The sequence below is a fragment of the Musa acuminata genome, chromosome BXJ1-11, assembly GCF_036884655.1.
Source record: "Musa acuminata AAA Group cultivar baxijiao chromosome BXJ1-11, Cavendish_Baxijiao_AAA, whole genome shotgun sequence".
Taxonomy (NCBI): Eukaryota; Viridiplantae; Streptophyta; class Magnoliopsida; order Zingiberales; family Musaceae; genus Musa; species Musa acuminata.
Window position 1 is genome coordinate 32,062,037 of NC_088337.1, and position 22,343 is coordinate 32,084,379.

Sequence of the window (22,343 nt, forward strand, 5' to 3'; positions counted from 1 at the left end):
TCGCATATATAATACAAGTGATATAAGTAAGACTTCTTTTTGTTCGATTTTCTTTTTTATTTTTATATTTAAATTCGTTTCATGTCTTTGCCTCAACAATACAAAATAATATTATTGTGTATTTGTGGATGAACCAACGTCTCTTAATGTGGGTTGCGTCGTCCCGGATAAGACGTTTTAAATTTGGGACGCTCCCGCTCTTTCCATCACCTCCGCCTTCCATATTCCCACTCTCCCCCTTTCCTCCCTTCTCTCCTACTCTTTCCCTCCTCTTTTAACCCACTGCTCCCACATATATACCTCTCGATCCCTCGTGATGGGCTCGTCTCCCGTTGTATCGGTCGATAGCCAGCGATGGCCAAGCACGGCGGCGGCAAACACAGGAAGCCGGAGAATCTCGGCAACGGGAGGATCACCCCCGTCCAGATCGCCTTTATAGTCGACCGATACCTCGCCGACCACCACTTCACTGCCACCCTCGCCGCATTCCGTTCCGAAACCTCCGATCTCTTCTCCAAAACCAAGGTCAAAGAGGTACCGTTTCTCGTCCATCTCTCCTTCCCTTATTTGTCGTCTTGCCGTGGTAGCACTAAGCTCGGGTGGGCGGTGCAGGTGCCGAAGGGGTTGATGGGACTGGACGAGATGCTGGACGAGTACATCAGCCTCAAGGAGTAGCGGGTGGTGTTGGATGAGGATAGGCGGAGGGTGGAGATGGCTTTGCAGGGGATGCAGGAGGTGCTGCGGTTGTACCACTCCACTGGGACCGCACATCTCCCCCCGCAACCTCTCCTCCCTTCCCAGTTCGTGGCCGTCCCCTTGACCCCGATCCTTCCCGCATTGTACTCCGGCACCAGCGGATCCCCTGCAGGTACATAACCTCGGGCTCCAAATCTATCCATATTCATCTCCTGTTGTTTGTCACCGATGCTATTCAACTGTTTGCTGTTTTGCTCCTAAGAAACGGTAAAAACAGCAAGGAAGATATAGGTCTGCATTATTTGAAATATACATGGCACCAATCGATGTTCACGAGAGATGTATGAGTGTATAAATGCTAGTAGTTGGGTCAATTTAGGTCTATCAGTTGAAATATAAAGGTTAATCGACATGTTGACGAATTGGCAATCGCCAATTCATGATCTACTGTTGAAAGCAAACCTTGGTACAATGGTAAGGCTGCTCTTTTTTGGCATGAGAGACCAATTCGAGTTACAGAAATAGACTCTCTATATTTAGAGGTAAAACTGCACATATACATTGAGTATCCTTAGATCTCGTATTGATGGAGGCCTCTGCATCTCCCCAAACCTCTTGATGGGAGCTTTTTTTTTTATGAATTGATAATAGCAATGACAATAATCTTTTGGTGTCTCGTTGAGAAATTAAAAAGTGATGATTATGACTCCTCAAATTTGATCCGTACATTTGTCCCTTCTCAAATGTTTTTTTTGTGCACGACATAGGTCCATCTTTCAATATTTATAGAGTAATGAAGTCAATCTTTTTTGAGTTTGTTTGGATCTCCTATAGGGCCATTTATTCTATTGTTGCCTCCTCAAATTGGGCAAAAATCATGGATGTAATGGATGAATTTGGCATTTCAAATTTTGAAATGGATCCATTTATGCCATTGTCTGCTTCATGAGAGCCTGTTTGGAATTGTTATCACTTTGAAATGTATGATTTCACTGAAATGCTCTTGATGGTTGTTTCATGTGCATGTCATACAGTAAATAGAACACCAGTCGTGAAGTATGCACAACCATCCATCAAGCTTGCTCACAAATTAGAAGCTAACAACTCATCACCGATGCCTAGTTCTTCGAATGGCAGCAAGAGAAAGGCCTTGAAGACGTCTTCTTCGAATGGCAGCAAGAGAAAGGCCTTGAAGTTGTCTACAAACTTTCCTTTAGACCCGAAGAAACAGTGTACTCAATCACCTGCTGCATCATCTGCAACTGGAGGTGGTAACATCATTTTTAAGAGCACTTTTGTACACTTTACAATGTTCTTGTTCACAAGAATTTATATTTTCCTTGCACCTTCAGATGTTGCATTGTCCTCTCAAGAAACAGTGGCCATGAGAACTTTTAAAAAGGTTGATATTTCAGCTTCCAAGTCAACACCAACTAATTTTCCGACAAATAAGCCTCCCGTTCGAGGTTTGCCTGTGGGAAAAGTCTTGTTCAGTCAACCATCTGATTGCCAGGTCGATTCCTCCCCCAGAACACCTCCACAAGCACTCCAATCTCAAGCTCATGAATCAGATTCCCCATCGGACAATACACCTTTAGCGATCACTGATGGTGGCAACTCCAAGCAGCAAATTGTTCCATTCAATTGCTCCACATTTGCTTCTGAAACTCTCATAGTCAGCCCTATAAAACATGCAGGGTGTTGTGCTGTTGAGAGAAGCTACCATATTTCTGCACCCTACAATCTAAATTCAAAGAGCAAAAGGGGGCATATAAAAGGGAAATTAGACTTTGATAACCCTGACATCGAGACAAGTTCAGAAGAACCAGTTGCTGTTGACAGTTTGACACCTTCAACCGAAGGGGAAATGTCTGGGAACTTTGAACTTGATCTTCCGGATTTAGACATCTTGACTGGTGATTTCTCCTTTTCGGAACTTTTAGCTGATATCAATCTTGACTGTGATGGACAGCATTCATTTGCTCATTCAGTTCTAAGGTAAAGACTCCATTCTTGCGTTACTTTTGGAAAGTCTTTTCAGTGTCTATCTTCTTCTTGATTCATGTTTGACTTTGCAAACTAATGCCAGCCACGAGGATGATGCTGGAAATGGATGTTCAAAGTCAGATCAATTTGATTGCTCTTCCGCGACACCAATCGAAGTGGTCTCTAACAATGATGCGAACATTCAAGGTTATTAAACTCATTCTTCATTTGAAATGCTCACATACTTAAATCTCACCTGCCATTCATTGCATTCCATGAAACCAGATCCAGATTGTGTAACCTCTGTGAAAACTGTAACTACTTTTGCCAAAATTGCAAAGTCCTCTGCTTCTCTTCATCTATCACAAGATTGATTGAGCGTCACCTAGTAAGGTCTCATTGTGGATCAATTTACAATTAGAAGTGGAAGATATGCTTCATATGATCAAAAAAATTCACCAGCAAATGAATAACTAGTCTGCAAGTGCTAACTGAAGTAATTTTCTTTATCTCCCATATTCCATGTTCAATTTATTCTTTCTTACTCATTTGTGTCTCTGTACGCTAAGAATCATTCAGAGTTTATGGGTTATTTCTTTTCAATGGATGAATTCTTTCTGTCTCCTTTTTTTGCATGTGTTCTTTGGCTCAAATGGATCTTTTCTGGTTGATTTTATTTTGGAAGTGATCCTTTGAGGTTCAAACATCGTGGAAAAAGGCTTTTGCTAGCTTTTATGAGTCTGTTGAGCTCTTGTACTTCTCAATAACCAAAAAACATAAAACTATAATTTCCATTTATAAGGTCATTAATATTTGATCTTTTCCTAAGGCTATTAAGATAACGAAGACACGATCAGAAACTTATTTGTTTAATTTGTTGGTGCCCTTCTTACGTTCGTTTTAGTTACTTGAAGATAGCCAGAGGATAACAATGATGGGAACCTTTTATTATGTAACAATATAACACATATAAATACACTACTATACGTGGAATCTGATCCGAGTTTGGATTTTGATATAATAATAGACCATATCTCATAGTCATCAATCAACATATAAATGATTAATAATCAAGCTGATCTGTGGTCACCAGACCGGTTCACGGGATTTCCGGTCGGACTGGCGGGTCCGGTCGGTCCTTATACATCTCCACTTATCAGGTTAGTCCACAAATCTCGAGGTGTGATGGACGGTTTTGATACTTGGAAGGTCCGAATTGTTTCCACCGGCTTGACGGCCCTATAAATCGTAAACCCCGAAGGGTCTCCGCTGATCGCGTTTCTTTGGCACCCCCGGCGACGACGAATTCCTTGCTACTGAGGTCTTCCAATCCCCTGCCGATCTCTCTTTCTTGACTCTTGCGTCGGAGGTTTTCCAATCTATATCTGCTTCTTTTTGCTTTTTTATCCCTCAGGCAAAGCTTCCTCGCATGGTTAATCCGAGCGCCCGCGCCCCCTCCAACCAATCTCGAGAAAGAGAAGGTGCAATATCTTTCTACCTCGTTTGATTCGAATTCGGATGAGGGAAAAGGAATCATAATTAGCTTCCTGTTTGTTTGATATCAAATCTGGTTTCCTGGACTTGTCAGATTCTTGCTGCATTGACAAATGCCTGGTTTTATGCTCTTAATCTACTCTTTTGTCAGCAATACACGCTTTGATTTTTAGGGTTTTTGATGAAATCTGGCACATTTCGGTTTGTGTTTATAAATATGGAGGCCGGATTCATCTCATCAATTTAGCGGACTAGTCATAGATCCTTGTAACGTGGCCGTGAGTCTGGAAAAGAACTGTCGTCTACCGGGCTTCCGACCCCCATGCCTCGGGCAGAGGCAGGGTCGAGTTTCCCGATCTCTCTGCCTTGGTGAAGGTGGGGGTTGGGCTTCTTGACCTCTATGCCTCGGCGTAAGCTCGACCTCTCTTAGGCTTCCATGGGCAATGGAAATGAGGGGCGACAGTGAGATGACATCGGCAGTAGCGATGAGTACTGCTTCAGGGGCTCTTCAGGTGGTTGCTTGAGCAATTGAGGCGATTGCCGGAGGGGAAGCCCTTTGATACCTTGCAGGCGAGCCTCTTCAGAGGGAAGTTAGACGATTTCGACGCAGCAGATTGATCATGTTTTTGCATTGGAGCCATCAAATCTCCAGCTCAAGAAACAGAACAACCGATAAAGATTACTCCCACGAAGGCACACGATCTAATCCGAGGCAACCAAACCCTTTATCACCTTCTATGATTCCAATCGAATTGACCCCCTCGGGTCGAGTGGCAACATCGCGAAGATTAGCAAAGGAGGCCTGGGGTATGCAAGGCCTGCTGCGTGGATGTGTGAATCGAGGGATACGAACAGCAGAAGACAGGGTGCGCGGCAACCGGTGGCGAGGAGGGTCGAGTATCCACCGAGGAGCGATGGTGGGCGGAAGAGTTGGATCGTGTGGTCTCTCTTTGGATGCGGGAAATTTTCGGGTCGATGGGTAGCGCAGCAAGGAAGCACTATCTCTCTATGCCTCAGTGAAGCGGGGGTTGGCTTCATGATCCTCTGCCATGATAAAGGCATGTGTTAGTTTTTCTAGCCTCCATGCCCGGGCGAGGAGGGTTAGGTTTTTTCGATCTCTCTCCCAAGGCAAGGGTCAGGCATAAGTCGGAGGTTGAGTTTCTGGACCTTCTTACTTCGGGCGAAGGTGGAGTTTGCATCTCTTTTCTTATTACGTGGAGGCCTAATTTTTCTTGAGATCTCTCTCTCTTTTTTTTTTTTTTTTTAATTTATGAACTTTTAGGCTAATGAGTTACGTTGGGTAATAGCCTACCCACCTTGAGTAAAGGAGGGAGTCAATGTTCGGCTTCAATGTTTCGGACACTCTTTCTCTTATGTTTCTCATTGTGGCATACTTACTCTTATGTGGGTCGGGTTTTTTCGACTCATGTGTCTTGGACACATCTCGCTTTGTGCCTCCCGTCATAATAGATTTTTTCTTATCGGGGTCATGTTTTCTCAACTTATGTGACTCGAGTATATTTTATCTTGTGCCTCTTGTCGTTGCATGGTTCTTATTATGTGGGTCAAGTTCTTATTACACCTTATCGAACCCAACTCTCGATGAGGCAATTAGAAGAGGTCGAGCAATGTCTCACCAAGAGTTTGGTTCGATACAACTCTAAGCTTATCGAACAAGTTGCAAGGTTTTTAAAGGAGGTGATTCTTGTCTTATCTTGTGAGGTGTTGGCCTTTACTGAGTCATTTAGTATGCTTACCCGACTTAATCCTTTCTTTGTAGCATCATCGGCCTTGTCCACCTGACTTGTCTTTATCTTGGTAGGTCAATGTCTTATTTTGGATGTAGGGGCCCAACAGAGTTGGTGTAGTCATTTCAAACAATGAAACTTTCTTTTCTCAACTTGCAAAACCTATACCCTGAATATATGTATGTATGTATGTATGTATGTATGTATATATATATATATATATATATATATGTGTGTGTGTATATATATATGTTATATGTATATATATATTTATGTATATGTGTATATATATGTGTGTATATGTGTATATATATGTGTGTATATATGTGTATATATACACATATACATGTATACACACACATATATATTTGTATATATTTTTATATATTTGCAACTAGCGTCAAAGATATTGCAGTCCAAGGCTTGACTCTCGGGGCATAGTCCGAAGGAATGCCTTAGGGGTAGAATTTTTTTAAGTTTATAATGTATCATGCCTTTGAAGGCACCGTCCCTTATGATGTCCCAACATAATAGGTTTCGTTTCGGATAACTTCGATAACTTGATATGACCTTTTCTAGTTTGGCAATAATTTACCTCGAGATTTAATTGGGTGTTTGACTTCAACTTTCTGAAGCACCAGGTCTTTTCTAGGGGTGCTTCAATCAGTGACTCCAACTCAGGACTTGAGACTAACTTGGTGAGGTCTCGGTGGTCCATAGGTGGCATATCAGGTTGGGCCCTTTTCGGTATGGAGATCGTCGTCAGGTAGCAATGGAGTGACTCCCTTGGGTTACTTCACAACTCTCTAATGTCGATCCTCATTGGAAACTTCATGATGTAGTACTTTAACACTAACGCCCTCAGTTTGTTCAGTGTGGGTCGGCCTATAATCGCGTTGTATATCGAGGGGATATCCACCATCATGAAGTTACCTAGTATTGTTTTGGAGCAAGCCTCGTTTTCGAATGTGACGTGCAGGTTCATGATCTCGAGAGACAAGATAGAGTCGCCAGTGAACCCCATCAATGAAGAAATTATAGAGGTAAGGTTGTTAGTTGATAGCTTGAGTTTTTAGAAAGCATTAAAGTAGAGTTTATCAACATAACTATCTATGTCAATCATGATCCTCTTCACTCGAGCGTTAATCATTAATACATAAATTATCTAGGCATCGTCATGATTTAAGTCAAGATACTTTGTTTCTTTCTCCTTGAAGGTTATCTCTTAAGTTATCTTTCATCCTTTGGTATTTTTTAATGATAATTTAGGCATAAGCCTTACGACCCAAGGAGTTATCTCCCTCAGAGGCAGATCCTCCAATGATAACATCAATATACCTCTCCACCAACCCGAGGTGAGGGTTCTCGGTGCTTTTAGATGAACTACCCGAGGTGTCCTCAATATATTAGTTCTTCATTTTGTGCTTTAAAGTCATAACAATCCTCCACGTCATGATCAAAATCCCGGTGAAACCGGTAATATTTAGACTTATCTCTTTTTGCCAATGGGTTTTCATTGGGTAAGGGTCTTTTAAGAGCCCATTCTCTTTCAGTTCTAGTGAAATTTAGAAGGGCCAACTTGGACCTTGGGTGAGGTAACTTGGGTCATTTGTTTCTCCTTCGCCATAGTGACCTCAGAGTTGGGATTGATTGTGGCTACTCTTTTTTCAACCTCTTATGTAACTCCTTACATGAGACCATTACCCTGGTGGTGATGTATTAATTGGCCCTTTGAAGTGCCTCTTGTAAATTGTTGATGGTATCTCTATCAACGATTGGAAGAGACGAGTGGGCTTTAGCCCATTCAGAAAGGTTTATATTATGAGTGACGGATGGGCATCTAGTATGCCTCAAATCTCACTCACGAATCAGGTGACGAAGTTTGTGAGTGTTTCTTCCTCCCTTTATCGGAGTCTGAGAAGTGTTGCCATTGATGGCCATAGGCTTATATTCCCGAGGAAGTGAAGTTCAAACTCTTTCATGAGTAGGGCAAAAGAATTGATGGAAAGTGGCTTTAGATGGGCATAACATTCTCGTGTTGGGCCTCTTAACATGGTCGGAAAGGTGTGACACATCAGTGCATCCGAAGTGTCATACAATGACATTTGGGCACGAAAAGATATAATATGCTCCATCGGGTCAGCACTACTATCGAATGTCTTCAAGGATAGGAGGCGAAAGTTCATTGGAATTGATTCATCTTGGATTTTTTGAGTGAACAACGATTGACTCAAGATGGGGTCGATCATCACTTTCCCTTTTGATTATTAGAACTCCTATCGCATCTCCTCCAAATATCAATCCATCTATTGTAGTTGGATTTCTAAGGAATCCTCCATCTAAGGAATCCTCCATCGATTGGGTCTCGAATTCGGGCAAGGTAGAGTGGTGGTGCAATTCATTAAATTTCATGATTATGGACCAAAGTGCCACTTGGACTGATAGTTCGATGGGTCTTGGGCTCTTATGGGATGTCAGCATTATGTCGGGTCGGGGAACCTTGACGGGTGTCGATCATGGTGGAGTCATTGATGGTGATTGTGCTAGTGGCATTACTTATTTAGGTTAACTGGGGCAAAAGTGGAGCAACGACTTGTAACATGTTTGTTAGTGTCTATACTTTCTGAGTGAGATTTAAGAATACCTCAGCGGGAACTAAGCAAGTGGCTTAGGGTTGTCCCTAATGGTGAGAGAGTTATCATTGAGTAAATGTCAGTATCATATCAACGTTTGTATCGAGGTGGATGCACCTATGTGTGAAAAGGGTGGTTGCTGTCCTCTTAGGTGAAAGTACTATGAGTTGAGGGCAAAGCCTCTTCACTCATTGTGAGAGTTAATTGATGGTCGTTCCTACGATATCGTGCCATTCTTCTAGTGCCAAAATGATGAGAGAAGAGGTCATTAATATCTTAGTCAATCCGACATGGCCTAGACTCATATGTATATGGTTGTTTAAGATGCATTCGATGTGAAAATATTGAGCTCTCGATGTATCACTTACATGAAAATCGAGGTCGAGAGAGGTTTTCCAACCCTACCCATCTAACGGCCAAATTAGTAACCCGATATATATAAGTGGAGACACGAGTAGTAAAAAAAGGTCAGCCCTCTTTTCATTATATTGGAGATGAACTTTTATACCTGATCGTAAAAGAGTAAAATATTTTATGAAATATTCTTAAGAGGGGCAACCTCTAACTACCTTTAACAACCTCCAATTCGCCTCTTCTTCATGTGAGGGAGGGAGGGCAACCCATAACCGCTTGCCTTTGACTCTCGGATAGAGTAGTGGAAAGAAAAGATTCATTAAATAATAGACTATTGCATGCCATCTTTGGCGATGAATCAACAATTCGAAGTGTGTATTCTTGATGAACCAGTGTTTATATATAGCTGTAGGAGGATTTGTTTGGGAAGTAATAAAACCCTTTGACATTTCTTCATCTATAAAGAATTCTCGATGTGAAAAAATAGAGACAAATGACTGATATTTGAATAGGAAAATAAATGGATTCGTAGGTCCCAAATGAATTGGCTTATTCGAAAAAAGCTTTGTTCTTTGAAAGATTTATCTCATTTTAGGTACTAGTATATGGTTCCACTGTACAAGAACTCCGAATCATTCTCTTGAAGCTCATCATCTTCGTGATAAATGATTCACTTGCCTAAGCCTAGTAGGGAAAAGTGTCTTTCAATACAACCACATAGTTTGCCACGGTAATTTTTGTCTTCTTCTTTTACTTTGGATACTACATGACGATTGCATATCGGATGATAATTAATTGACGATATACTCCCAAACAATATAGAATAAGTTAAAAATTGATGACCCATATGTTTGTTCTCCAGGAAGAATGAAAAGGTTGTAAACGAAGGATTACATAATGCAAAAAAAATCTGTAAAAAAGTTGAACACTATTTGAAAGAAATCTATTAAATTAATGATTATATAACTACTGTTAGTCATATTAATAATATCCTTATTAAAGATATATGACTTTGATAATTACGTGAAAGGATTTGACATAATAGTCTTTGTTTAATGATTTATTAAATCATGAAGTTTATTTATGTTAGAAGGGTAAAGTGGAGAATGTCAAAATTAATACCTCTCAGATGACCATTAGGTTTCATATGACATTTAATGATGATTAATAAATTATTTAAATCTTATTGATGTATGAGAAAAGATAAATTTAATTTGAATTGTCATATCTATTAATAATAAAATGTGTGACTCGTGTCTTTATAATAGATAAATTCTAACTCTGATTTAATGTCTTGATAAATATATTATTTCTATCTCTGTAAGTTCAAAATTAACTCCTCCCCATTCATCTAATAGAGGATATGCAATATAATATGCCAAATCAAGGGATAAAAAAAACCTAAAATTCTATCTGAATATCTATCAATAAATTTGATTTCCTCTTTTAAAACATATATTGATGGATCAATGTATATTTTTTGAATTTAATTAATTTCATGATAATTATTAAGTCTAAAGATCATGAAATATATGTTTTCGATCTATGGAACCAAACCCGCTGTGGGTTCATCTTTCAATAATTAACCGAGATAGTAATTTTATTATATTCAAAGATTTATCAGAAGAATTAATCACCGAGTTTGTGTCTCGGTGGTGTAGTTGGTTATCACGCTAGTCTCACACACTAGAGGTCCCCGGTTCGAACCCGGGCTCAGACATTTTTTAATTGGTTTTATAGTCTATATAACTGTTAATCGATGACTAATGATATTATTTTAATTAAGAATGAAGCACTGATGTCTGGGTGGTGTAGTTGGTTATCACGCTAGTCTCACACACTAGAGGTCCCCGGTTCGAACCCGGGCTCAGACATTTTAATTGGTTTTATAATCTATATAACTGTTAATCAACGACTAACGATGCTGTTTTAATTAAATAAAATATTTTAATACACTGCCAACCTGTCCATTTATGTCAGATTGCGGCGGCTCGGGGAGATTTTTGTTTTTTTTTTTCTTGTTTTAGATTCGTATATTTCTATCGACAAAACACTACAATCAAAGAAAGGCAAATCCTTTTTAACAGTGTGCACAACGAAACCGGTCCATTTATATCAGGCCAGGCTGCGGTTTCCAGTGCTCGGTCTGGACCGACCTGTCTGATGACTGCAAAATCATTTTACTGGGGAAAAAAGAAAATGTTATTCCTACATCAAGCTGTTTTCCCATTGCTGTATCGTTGTTAATTAAGACACCGACTGGGTGTCGCGATGGTGTCTCTTGTCTCTCCTGGGATCATCAGTGCAATCAATCCTGGAAGATCTGGGTTAATAGTTTTGAGCTCTTTGGAGGAACAAGGATGTTTTTGTCGCTCATGAATCCACTGCTGGAGTGTCAACGTTGCCCTGAAACAACAGGAATGGATGGCGAGCCTGCATTCCACCATATCAATGATTAATCATGCGTACGAGAAGAAAAATAAATAGACTTCACGTTCTTGCATGTAACAACAAGTGATGAGCAATTACCAACTGGTACTAACAGGCAGACTACGCTTCTTTACATACGAATGATTAATCGTTGATATGGTGGAATGCAGGATCGCCATCCATTCCTGTTGTTTCAGGGAACGTGAAACCATGCGTATGAGAAGAACAGAGTGACGAGCAAATTAACAACTGGGTACAAACAAGCAGACTCTACGCTTACATGCAAGAACGTGAAGTCTATATGCCATGCCTCTGTTATACGTTCGATAGCAACGGAGGTTTCTAAGCTGTCAGAGATCCAGATCTTATTTGCTATGTAATATTTGGCTCTGAGCTCCATGTCGAAATTTACTGCAATATGGAAACTGGAAATTAGTTCATTCCTAAACATGTATCCATAATTGTGGCCAAATTATCCATTGCGCAGGAGTTCCAAAGCCCAATTTTCCTGCCAAGTTATATATCAACCGAGTCTATAAGCTACATGAATGCTCTTCAGCTAGCCAAACAAGGGAGAGCACGTGCATTTAAATTCCTTCCGAGGAAATAAATCCCAGCATCATGATAAGACAATGCTGTGTAGATGAGGTCCTTTCATTGAGTATAATACTTGAGCTCTGGTAGTAATCCGATCTATTGGCTCGAAGCCACATCCCTCATTCTGGAAGTAGAAGCTATTTATATCAAGTTATTAGTAGATGATAAATCATAACATTTACAAGCTTATCTTAATTGGATATAGCAAATCACCTAAAACTCACGATAACTCAACTCGTACCTTCCTCAGAATCATCATCTTTTCCTTCTGGACAATGTTCTTTTAGGTGGCCCTCACATTCAAAAAGGCAGGGAGCACTTCCCCTTTCTATCTTCTTCTTCTTCTTTCCATCATTCATTTCTATAATCCTAATAATCTTTTCCCTGATGCAAGAATCAACTGTCTCCTCAGTGCAAGCATCATTGGATTGCAGTCCGAGAAGGGAAGCACATTCACTATGGAACTCCGGATCATTGGATGACAAGATCAAACCGGCAATTGTTCTTGAAAGGTCAGGAATGTGATTGCGGATCTGAAGAAACGGTAAGAACCACGTAACATACAGTAAACAATTAGAAGGGGTCAAATGAAAGAGAATAAATGACTCAGGTAACATGAAAAAATAAAAGTCAAGCGCGTAAATAAGCTCCTTGTTTTTGGTTGTTTGCATTCCCAATGACCTCCAACATCGGTCCCATTACCATTGCAACCTGAGTCCAACTCCGCTGTAACAACAACAAAAACAAAATCTAACCCAACTGCTCATAAATCAAGCCCCTATCTCATTGTTTTTATTGCTTCTGTGCCATTTAATTAGGTTCCCTCTTGGCATGGATCAGTAAAAACTTCACGTCACAAGATTAAAGGTCTCATGCACTGGTTAATCACAATTCAAAGCACCAGAGAACATGATAGATTCTTTAAGGTATTTAAGCCTTGTACAGAGAATTATGGATAAATGTATCCTGAGCTTTAGACTGATTCTCATGCTGATCCCTGTTCTAATATCGCTAATTAAAAAGATAACCCTCTTCCATGGTATAATGTTTCCTTGTGTCAACGCAACAGGTATAAGGTTTGGTACCAAGATCAAAAACTGTGAGGAGATGAACAGAGACCCAAGGAAACTTTACAAGAAACAATGATTAACTAGTAAAATTACTCCAAATAATGCTTAAAGGCAGATAAGAGTCCATATACTCAGCACCAAGTAGTTGGGACATCACAACTTATTCCTTACAGTTACGTGCAGAACATAGTACATGCATGCAACTAATTTTATACTTATGAATGTAACCTATTCTATGTAATTTCATGACAGGTAAAATATTATCCTTAACACAAATATAGTACAACAACAACAAAGCCATAAGCCCCAACTATTTGGGGCCTTAACACATTGGAACAAAAACAATTTCTGTTAGGTGTTCATTGTCAACTCATTTCGTTTCAGTTCAGATTCTGAAAAAATGAACAAGTTTAGTTTGATCCAAAATTTTCCTCCACACCAAACAAATTGGCCTGTGGACACCCCTATTTGGAGGTATAAAATAACAGACTAACCCCAAATTTGCTTAATTTTGACATCAATTGCGATGATAACAATCAGGTGTTGTGTTCACATGTATGAGATGGATATTCTCATTATGATAGTATGTTTCCTGTTTGAAAGTTTGCACAAAACCTAACTAGTGATATGATGGACTTCCATCTTAACTTGGCAATAGTGGACTTACTCACAGGGAGCTTGCTCACATGTAAAAAATGCTGCATTAGTATTTTCCAAGTCGTTAGATGCAACTACAAAACTATGCAATATATGTGTTGAATGGTACTTTTCATGAGAAGGATCTTGTTCTACTTGGCATATCATCAGTACAATTGGCTACAAAATTTCTAAGTAGGAATGTCTGGTCTCCCAAAGTCCAGCCTTGGCAGCGACAATCTTGGTAATTAGTTAACAGGAATTATATGGAAATCTGATATTTGCTAGAAGCAGAAATGCATGCTAGAAACTCATATAGACCAATAAAGCATCATGATTAGATGAAGGATGGTGAGATATACCTTGACGGAACGAAAGCTGAGAAGAAGGCCTGCATATTTTGCCTTCAAGTCATCCAGGGCAATCTTAACTGCTTTCTTGATGAGATTTCGATCAGCTGAAGTGCGTTCTTGAGTCACAATTTTATTTAATAGGTTAAGGAAAATTTTGCTCAAATAGCAGGATGAGCTTGTAAAATAATGAAGATCCTAAGAAGTATGAACTGACAAGAACAATACATCCTAAATTGGATATCTTTGATGGTAACAATGGATGGCAATATCCATGTAGCCAAATGATGGCATGTCCACCCATTCAAGCACCGCATTCCCATCTCCATCCATGATAATTTCCCTTAATCTTAAACCATAATTTTGCCAATTTATGCTTGTCAATGCATCAATCGATGATTGAGTGACTGAAAAGGGTGTGAATTCTTGGAAGTACATAACCTGAACAAAATTTGAATATTATAATTGTATGGGATAAAAGTTCAATCAAATCAAGTATAAGCATAGATTTCTCAGCATGCTGTGGCAATTGGCCAATCCTAGTTTCCAAGAAATAGTTGAACATAAGAACAAATATCTATAAATATTTAAGCTCCTGAAAGAGTTCCAAGAAAAAAAGTGTGATAAAAGATATGGTGAAATATTTCAAGCCAATGAACAATAAAAATCATAGTGAATTTTATAAGATCTCTTTAGGTGGGTCTATAATTTTCAAAGACCTGTTTCAACTCATTCATCTCTACTCTGGTCATGCCCTTGATTTACAATAGAACATTGTATAGTGACCTAACTCATGAAAGAAGACTTGCCCAGAAAGTTAAATTTCCTTTCTCTGTGTGTCCAAGCAGACATCAATTATCTTGAAAGGTTAAAATCTCGAACCAAATAAGCAATCATCAACCTAATAACTTTAAAGCTACACCACCACTCCTTTTACTGTTAGAACTAAATTTCACCACTTATAGTTCTCAGAATCATAGCATAGTATAAAAGTTAAATATCATATTTACAAAAATGTCAAATTCATGTATCACAGCAACTGCCACTGGTTTATTAGAAATTATCAGCTTTAAGACGCTGAAATAATTCAAAATTAAAAATTAAGAACAAGAATTCGAATTTCAAATGTATGAAATAGTTTAACATACAGGTGCATGAATGACTTTGCAATCTGTCCCAATCAAATTCCATTGAATAAATCAGCCACACAGATACATTTCAACTTTAAATATTCAGATAATGGTTTTACTTAAAAAGTTAAACTAAGTTCCACAAGGAAATATTTTTGTAATGCTAAATGGAATGAAGGGATAAAAATATAAACCTGTGAAGTAGCATAGCTCAATCGCCACAGACAACATTGTGATTGCACAGATGTTATCACTATTGCCACTTCCACTATCCGTCCAGAATCTCTGACATTTTGGATGTTGCTTGCAACCCCAGTTCCAAACTTTAAATGATCTCTATTTGGAACAAAGAAAACAATCTATAAATTACAGTAGCTAGAATTCTAGGATAGAGATTTTGGCAATTGATGAACAATTTTTTTCACATTCGACATTGCACATAACATAATAATTGTACAATAGTTTATAAACAGTTTATAATGAACAATAATTACATTGTATTGGGTGAAATAATTTGTCAAACCAGACCTAAGCCATTGGGGTTTATGGGTTAAGGTCCAATTAAAAAAAAATTGATCCTTTCAAAAATCAGGTTTGGATCAAACATGTGCTTCCTTAAGGTTCACCCTGATCTAATGCTGATTATTTTCTGAAGCAAATTTTATGAAAGCCAGCCAACCTAACTTATTAACCACATGTACAAGCTCAGGTCAAGAAATTTTGACCTGTTGGTGGATCAGATCAGTTTTGGGTCAGCACTATCTGTCCTTAATACCTCATCTCAACCAAAACCCGTTGACACTTCTAATGTAAAGTCTCAGAAGTTAATACAATAAATACAAAATGACATTTTGGTCCTCTTAAATCAATGACACCTAAGGGAAGCATAGGATAAAAGAAATAGTGCAAATAAAAAAACGGCATCTATCCTTTCTGCCAAAATATATGTAAATATACAAAAAAAACTCCAGAAACAGATGAACACAATCTCTAACAAGTATGTTTACCAATTACAATGTATAAAGATTAATCAGCATTTGGAACAAAATGTAACTGGCATGTTCTAGACTACCTGCTTGTGAAACAAAGCTGACACTCTTTATCTAAAGCATTTCTGTGCCTGAGAACATAGCTCTGAAGGCTTAAAAGTAGCCGCTCGTTATTTGACAATGAAAGGGGCAGGTAAATGTCATCAGTTTCTTGATGAAGGTGATTGTATCGCAACCCAAGGTTTTCTGTATGCTCAACTGTGAGATCCACAGCAAGATTCTGTACAAGTTTGAGTAGTTATAGTCATCAGACTTATCCTATTTCCAGAAATTGATGTGCATGCCAAAGAAAAAGATATTTCAATAGGACCCTAAAATCAACAATCTATTGAAAGCAAGAACAGGACTTAGCATTAAAGCCCAAGGAAGAAAACATTGACATGATTAGATATGAATGCAAAGGAGTTTTGTGCAATTCCACAAGCTACTATTTGGTGCCTACATAAGGAGCAAGTTGAATCTAGTGAATCATGCAGAACTAAAACATTCACGATTCAAATAAGTAAATAAATCAGCATGGTTGATGTGATGACCATCAGCTTACAAAAATGAAATAAATGGTTCAAGATTTAGGGCCTTAAGTTAAAAGAGTCTATATGCAATTTTCAAATGATGCATTAAGGCAAAGACCTCACCTGATATCATAAATAAAATGCAACCAGTATGAATGGACCATATCAGAAAATTGACAAGTTCACAGCAACGTATTGGGATCATGAAGTTATTGTCCAGGATGGCTATCAAAGCTTGAAAGTGCAGTAAGATGATGATGACATATAGCATTTGTAGTTGTCTGAACTCACAATCATGTGGCTTAGTATAATATAGCGGCAATGAGAACAGGCAACAGTCAAAGTCATTTATAACCACAATACTTCACATCATCCTACCTTAAATTCGCCGATGAAAATTTTCATCAAGTACTACAGATATTTGAATCCTTATTTTAAGTTAGAAGGTATTCCATAAACCTAAATTGGTAAACACTTCATCGAGAAGAGGAATCCTGAAATCACTGAAAAGTAACACCAAGATATGTTTATATAAGCTTTCAATCTGTCTGACCCTTGCACCATAAATCATGAAACATGACCATCTTAATGACAATGTTATGAAATCCAACGAAGTATCCAGCAAGGCTGGAGTAGCATGATAATAGCTTGAGGTAACTAAGCTTGTAACACTTGGAAGCATATTACCGATACTGAAGCACACTAAGATGCAACTGAAACAAACAGATGTCAGTTCCCAATTAGAACAGGAATCAACTACATGGATGAACTTACAGGTGTCTTCAGTAGAAATATCTGCAAAAGCAAAGGACAAAGAAACACTAGTCTGAGAAAAGAGGATGATTTAATACAGGATCAAATGCTTGAAATGTATAACTGAATCCAGAAGCCTGTAGCTTTCCCTGATCAAATTAAAATAACATATGCTAAGAAACTAAGAAGTTACAATTCCATCAAATTTATAATTTCATTAAGGAATATGACAAGGGATGCTGCCATTATGCTATACCACCAATCCCAAACCATTAAAATAGGTAGTTGTGATTTAAATTGAAGTTCTAAAATGAACCATCCAACGTCACATAGGCTAGGCTAGCTTGGTTTTCCATGTCGACTACATTCAATGCTGATGATGTGGAATGGTTTTCACAAAATGCAAATGCTGCCAACTTTCTAGGATCTAGATATTTTAGGAAAAACTGAAAAAGGGCTGTTCTAGGGTGATACTAGATATCATTATATGGTTTGAAATCAATGAAAGGTATGTAATCTTGCTTTTCAACTTATATGCTGGATCCAGAACTATTCATTCTCTTTATTTTTGTTCATGTTTAAGGTAAATAGAACTGTCTCATCATATAGCATTTCCATTATATTCACTTTGTTACATTCAGACTAGATTTAAGTAGCAGGCACAGAGATGAACCTTCTGAACAAAGGGAAACACCCATGCCATGAAGTCATCAATGTTGTCTTCCTCTGCAGTAGAAAAGCAAACTTCGGTCCCACTAAAATGTAGTTTTAGATGCATAAGTTTAACTATCCCAATGATTTGCCAACATCAAAGAGATGATCGTATTGGAAGGTGCAACGGAAATACAGAATAATCTAGCAAAACTTGCCTGAATGTCCCATGATTCTTGCATGTGGGTGGTAATGTATTCAACCTTAATTTAGAAGTTAATGCTTCTCTAAGATTCAGATGGTAGTTATGTATATCTTTGTCTCTTATTCCTGGACCAAAAGTTCAATACACAATATGACCAGTCTATATCTACAACATTACTGCATAAGAATAATAGCTGGAGTAATTGACTATTCATCAAAGTACCTTACTTTACATATTAAGGTAAGCACATAGCTGAACATGCAATTGATGTTTGCAGCCATATATAAAAATATAAATGATTGAAGAACTGTTGGTACAAGTTCAACATAGTCAACGAAAAACACTTAAATGTCTAAGAAAAACCATCTCAAGACAAATGAGGCATCATAGGAAATAGCACTAATGACATGTAAGAGAAGTTTGACACAGGATCCATTAAATGCCAAGAATTTGAGCATAACACTTCAGTGTAGTGTTACCACTTGATTCACAAAGTTCTAAAAGTTTTGACTGCATGTAAACTGCAATTTGTCAGTATAGAAGACGATAAACTTTAGAACATCTCCAACTTTCAAGAGTTCTTAATTTTATTAATAATATTTGACTGATATGGTCAATTATCTAAGTACTATCAGGTTGCATATTTTCTTTATGTTGTTGGGGAACAGCTTTTTCTTAACCACTGGAAGAGCTGCAAAATGTCATAAAGTCAAAGAGGAAAAGATGTTTGATGTTCAAATATTTAATAAAGTAGCACATGTTTACATATGTTCATTCTCTGATGGTCCTTCTGATCTTCACCTAATTGTGTGTAAGATGTTTCCACAGCATGTCAATTCTTTTAAAATCATTAATAATGCATAACTCCATATAGCAACCAAGTCCAAGACCTGAACATCAATAAAATTAACTGAAACTTACATGGGCTGCAAGGTTTCCTGATTATACTGATAAGAATGGTGAAGATGCAAGAGAACTGAAAATGTCAGGGTCAATGATGGTTGCTTTATTCGGTGACATGGGATATGCTAGTGTGCCATTTGTTGCACTTCCATGCTAGCTTATCTATGGAGTACTCAGTAGAATCAGAAATGCATCATAAGGAATAAAATCATTTACAGAAATTCCTTAGAATTACAGACTCAAGTTAACAAAATTTATAAAGGCCAACCTTACTATAAATGAGCATAGGAATTTCATAGACCATATTTTAATTATTATCAGAAAAGTAAGGATCTAAGCAAATTTAATTCTGGTATGATGAAATTTCTAACAAATTAAGTTGTTATTTAAGCAAAATAACAACTTACCAGTAGTTGTTATTGACAGCATTCCATCTGCAAATGAAAAAGAAAAAAATAGTACATGGTAAATAAACTGATTGAATCTTTATCAGAAAGGCAAAATACATAAAAAAAAATGAAAGAAAACAATTGTACGATTTCTTACAAAATATGCAAATCCCTTTCATCAAGAAGGCCTTTCAAACTTACGAAATCACTCTCTTTTTTTATATGGAGACATGCTCCACAACAACAGAGAAGGGAAACACTTAAATTCAACGTACAAATATAAGGAAGCCCATATGAAGGAATGAACTGTATGTTATAGATAATCCGCATCTTAATTTGAAGCAGTTACAAGAACCAGTAGTTCAGCAGTAATCAATGTAATTGAAATCTTACTCAACTTTTACTCCAAATTTTGAAATTGGGAGATTAACAGGCAAAAGGACAAGGGGAAAATAACATCTTACATTATGCAGAATTTCATTCAAGAACTTGGATGTAAGAAAAACGAAGTAGCTGGTAGCCATTGTGAGCCAAGAAGTTAGTGCTGAAACATAGTTCAAAATTTGGATAACGAAAATTTTAAATTCTGGGACATTTGACTGATGATTCATTTGTTGTGAATGAATTGCTTTACCTTGTATTCTTTCAAATCAGATGCCTTTCATTTGGTTTGAATGAATTGCAGAATGTGCTAACATATATGATTACAGGTGTTTACTACATGAATGGCTTTACCTTTTAGAGGCACTAATGAGAATGTTGGGTGGCTTTACCTTTTACAGCAACTGATGAGAATATTGGGATTTATTAACATGTACAATGACACGATTAACCCATACACTCAAGTACCCAACAATAAAGCCACTCTATGATTATGGCCTGAAATTCTCAATGCAGAAACCAACTTCAGAAAAACAACTCCTAGAAATATATTATAAATAAAAAAGTTTTTCTCTTACACCTATTCTTGTTCTTCACTGTGTAGTTAAATTATCAATTTATGTCATCTCTTATGGCAGGAATAGAGTTACTCAAAGGAATATCTTCAGAAATTTGTTAGGGCTGATGCTCCTGATTCAATGAATACAATGAGAGTTGATTTAGCTGAAAAAGTTGAAAAATGATAATCACAGATTACCATTTTTTTTGTTCAAGTAGTATCTATGTTTTTACTTCTGCACCACCTTTAAATTCAGCTAAATGTCAATTGGATTGACCCTCAGCTATCTTCTGCCATCCCTATCCTCCTCATGACTCTCCCTCAGTTCTCCTTTTCTTGTTTTATCGGTGGAATTTGTTTGTTGCATGTTTTTTTCCTAATCAAGCTAGGAACCATGAAATAAGAACTCATGTTACATTTGTTAATACCAAAGATTTGAGTATTGATTCTCTTGTATCATGCCAGGCTGCAATTCAACTTGCTGCAAGAGGCAGAAGCAACATATGATACAGATGCATACCATTAGACATCACATTATGCCACAAGGGATCTGGCATGACAACCTCCCACTAGATGGCATGTGCAACCTGTATCTTCAGTCTAATATCGCTAAGCTTATTCCACAATGTACACGTACATGACAATCTGCCAGTACATGACGTGCAACCTGTACCTTAAGTTCAAGTTCCCTAAGTGTTGAACCTGCCAGCAAACCATTACTCCAGAACGTACACTTACTCCCATTTTACTGGATGGGTTTCACCAACTATGGTTTTTTAACCTATTATTATGTTTCATCAGTTATGCAACAAATTATGGGCATTTAGTTATGGTTTACAAAACCTCTTATTACCATCCTAAAGAACTAAAGGTGTATAGCGATGACTCCCAACCTAAAGAACTAAAGGTTTACGAAACCTCTTATTACCAACCTAAAGAACTAAACGTATGCAATCATCAAATGACAGGTAGAACAATCATATAGCGATGACTCCCAACAAGATGAGAGGATATTTAAGTTAGATGGAAGTTAGAAATCACAATCATTATTCTAGATCAACTATCGAGCATTACCCCATTTGTCGGATGAAACGGAACACATTCCCCGGTCCAGGTCCTGGAACTCCACCAAGCTGCTTCCGACCCCAGTGTCTGAAACTGGTCATTCATATAAAATCTGAGATGCTTCACAGAAAATTCGAACTACCGACTGAACCAAAATTATACTGGCGTTCGGGCTCTCACTAGAGATGCGCATGAATGGAGGATTCGACACGCGGAAGCATCTGATCGAGACCGACAGTCTGCAGAGAGTCTCCGCGATCCGGCATCTTTGAACCGCCAGATAGATCAACTGCGGAGGGTAAAGAAACCAAGAATGGGGCAAAAGATACCGCAGATAATATTACGATGAAGAACCAAAAACACGGAAAATGAAACGCGAAATCCAATTCGTAGACGAAAGTTGCCGCGCCGTACGCTCCTGAATAGTCTCCGAGTAGAAGAAGAGAAGTCGGTCGCCATGGGAGAAGGTTCTCCTTTACCCTTTCCGTCCTCTGCACTTATACCCGATGCATACCGATGAGTTGGTTATCCTGGGAGATGTCTGTGCGTGTGTGTGTGTGTGCATATATATATATATATATATTCAATAACAATAATAATCATAATAAATTATTGTATTGCAAAATTATTATTGCTATTATTATAATAATATTGATATTATTAGTAACTTGAGATAAAGGGTATTATGCATGTTAAGGTTTGATAGTTCTTTATGGATGTAAATAATAAAAGAATGTCATGTGGTCATGTAA

General features: G+C 38.0%; 2 protein-coding genes, 1 long non-coding RNA gene and 2 other non-coding genes across 6 annotated transcripts; 4 read left to right on the forward strand and 1 right to left on the reverse strand.

Annotated features, from left to right (window-relative positions):
• Nucleotides 1-279: 279 nt before the first annotated feature.
• LOC135596672 (uncharacterized) lies at nucleotides 280-3,038 on the forward strand. Its single transcript, XM_065088732.1, has 5 exons — nucleotides 280-534; nucleotides 613-868; nucleotides 1,731-1,964; nucleotides 2,049-2,694; nucleotides 2,786-3,038. Exons 2-5 carry the CDS (start codon nucleotides 712-714, stop codon nucleotides 2,895-2,897), a joined length of 1,149 nt encoding a protein of 382 aa, XP_064944804.1. The 5' UTR covers nucleotides 280-534; nucleotides 613-711; the 3' UTR covers nucleotides 2,898-3,038.
• Nucleotides 3,039-3,809: 771 nt separating this feature from the next.
• LOC135596673 (uncharacterized) lies at nucleotides 3,810-5,677 on the forward strand. The gene is made up of 2 exons (XR_010480995.1): nucleotides 3,810-4,003; nucleotides 4,097-5,677. It is a non-coding gene; the product is annotated as an uncharacterized LOC135596673 (long non-coding RNA).
• A 4,880-nt stretch (nucleotides 5,678-10,557) lies between these two features.
• On the forward strand, nucleotides 10,558-10,631 carry TRNAV-CAC (transfer RNA valine (anticodon CAC)). The gene has a single exon. It is a non-coding gene; the product is annotated as a tRNA-Val (tRNA).
• An 80-nt stretch (nucleotides 10,632-10,711) lies between these two features.
• TRNAV-CAC (transfer RNA valine (anticodon CAC)) lies at nucleotides 10,712-10,785 on the forward strand. Its single transcript has one exon. It is a non-coding gene; the product is annotated as a tRNA-Val (tRNA).
• A 191-nt stretch (nucleotides 10,786-10,976) lies between these two features.
• On the reverse strand, nucleotides 10,977-22,133 carry LOC135585763 (type 2 DNA topoisomerase 6 subunit B-like). 2 transcript variants are annotated; one of them, XM_065091118.1, is made up of 15 exons: nucleotides 22,006-22,133; nucleotides 21,772-21,880; nucleotides 21,601-21,684; nucleotides 19,605-19,631; nucleotides 18,308-18,419; nucleotides 18,112-18,193; nucleotides 17,460-17,480; nucleotides 16,197-16,393; nucleotides 15,319-15,460; nucleotides 14,239-14,435; nucleotides 14,007-14,106; nucleotides 12,180-12,471; nucleotides 11,622-11,752; nucleotides 11,441-11,526; nucleotides 10,977-11,344 (listed from the first exon to the last, which is right to left on the reverse strand). In XM_065091118.1, the coding sequence occupies exons 1-15, from the start codon at nucleotides 22,048-22,050 to the stop codon at nucleotides 11,155-11,157; spliced, it is 1,815 nt and encodes a 604-aa protein (XP_064947190.1). In that variant the 5' UTR covers nucleotides 22,051-22,133; the 3' UTR covers nucleotides 10,977-11,154. The 2 variants fall into 2 exon arrangements, with proteins under 2 accessions (XP_064947190.1, XP_064947191.1); XM_065091119.1 differs by having other exon boundaries at nucleotides 11,142-11,344; nucleotides 11,455-11,526; nucleotides 14,007-14,126; nucleotides 14,238-14,435.
• Nucleotides 22,134-22,343: the final 210 nt, after the last annotated feature.

Coding starts and splice junctions, on each gene's coding strand:
- LOC135596672 (XM_065088732.1), top strand. CDS start 712: ATGGCTTTGCAGGGGATGCAGGAGGTGCTGCGGTTGTACCACTCCACT. Junction 1,965..2,048: donor TGCATCATCTGCAACTGGAG/GTGGTAACATCA, acceptor TTGCACCTTCAG/ATGTTGCATTGTCCTCTCAA. Junction 2,695..2,785: donor TTTGCTCATTCAGTTCTAAG/GTAAAGACTCCA, acceptor AACTAATGCCAG/CCACGAGGATGATGCTGGAA.
- LOC135585763 (XM_065091118.1), bottom strand. CDS start 22,050: ATGGCGACCGACTTCTCTTCTTCTACTCGGAGACTATTCAGGAGC. Junction 14,107..14,238: donor ATCCATTGTTACCATCAAAG/ATATCCAATTTA, acceptor TCAAGAACGCAC/TTCAGCTGATCGAAATCTCA. Junction 11,753..12,179: donor AGATGATGATTCTGAGGAAG/GTACGAGTTGAG, acceptor TCCATATTGCAG/TAAATTTCGACATGGAGCTC.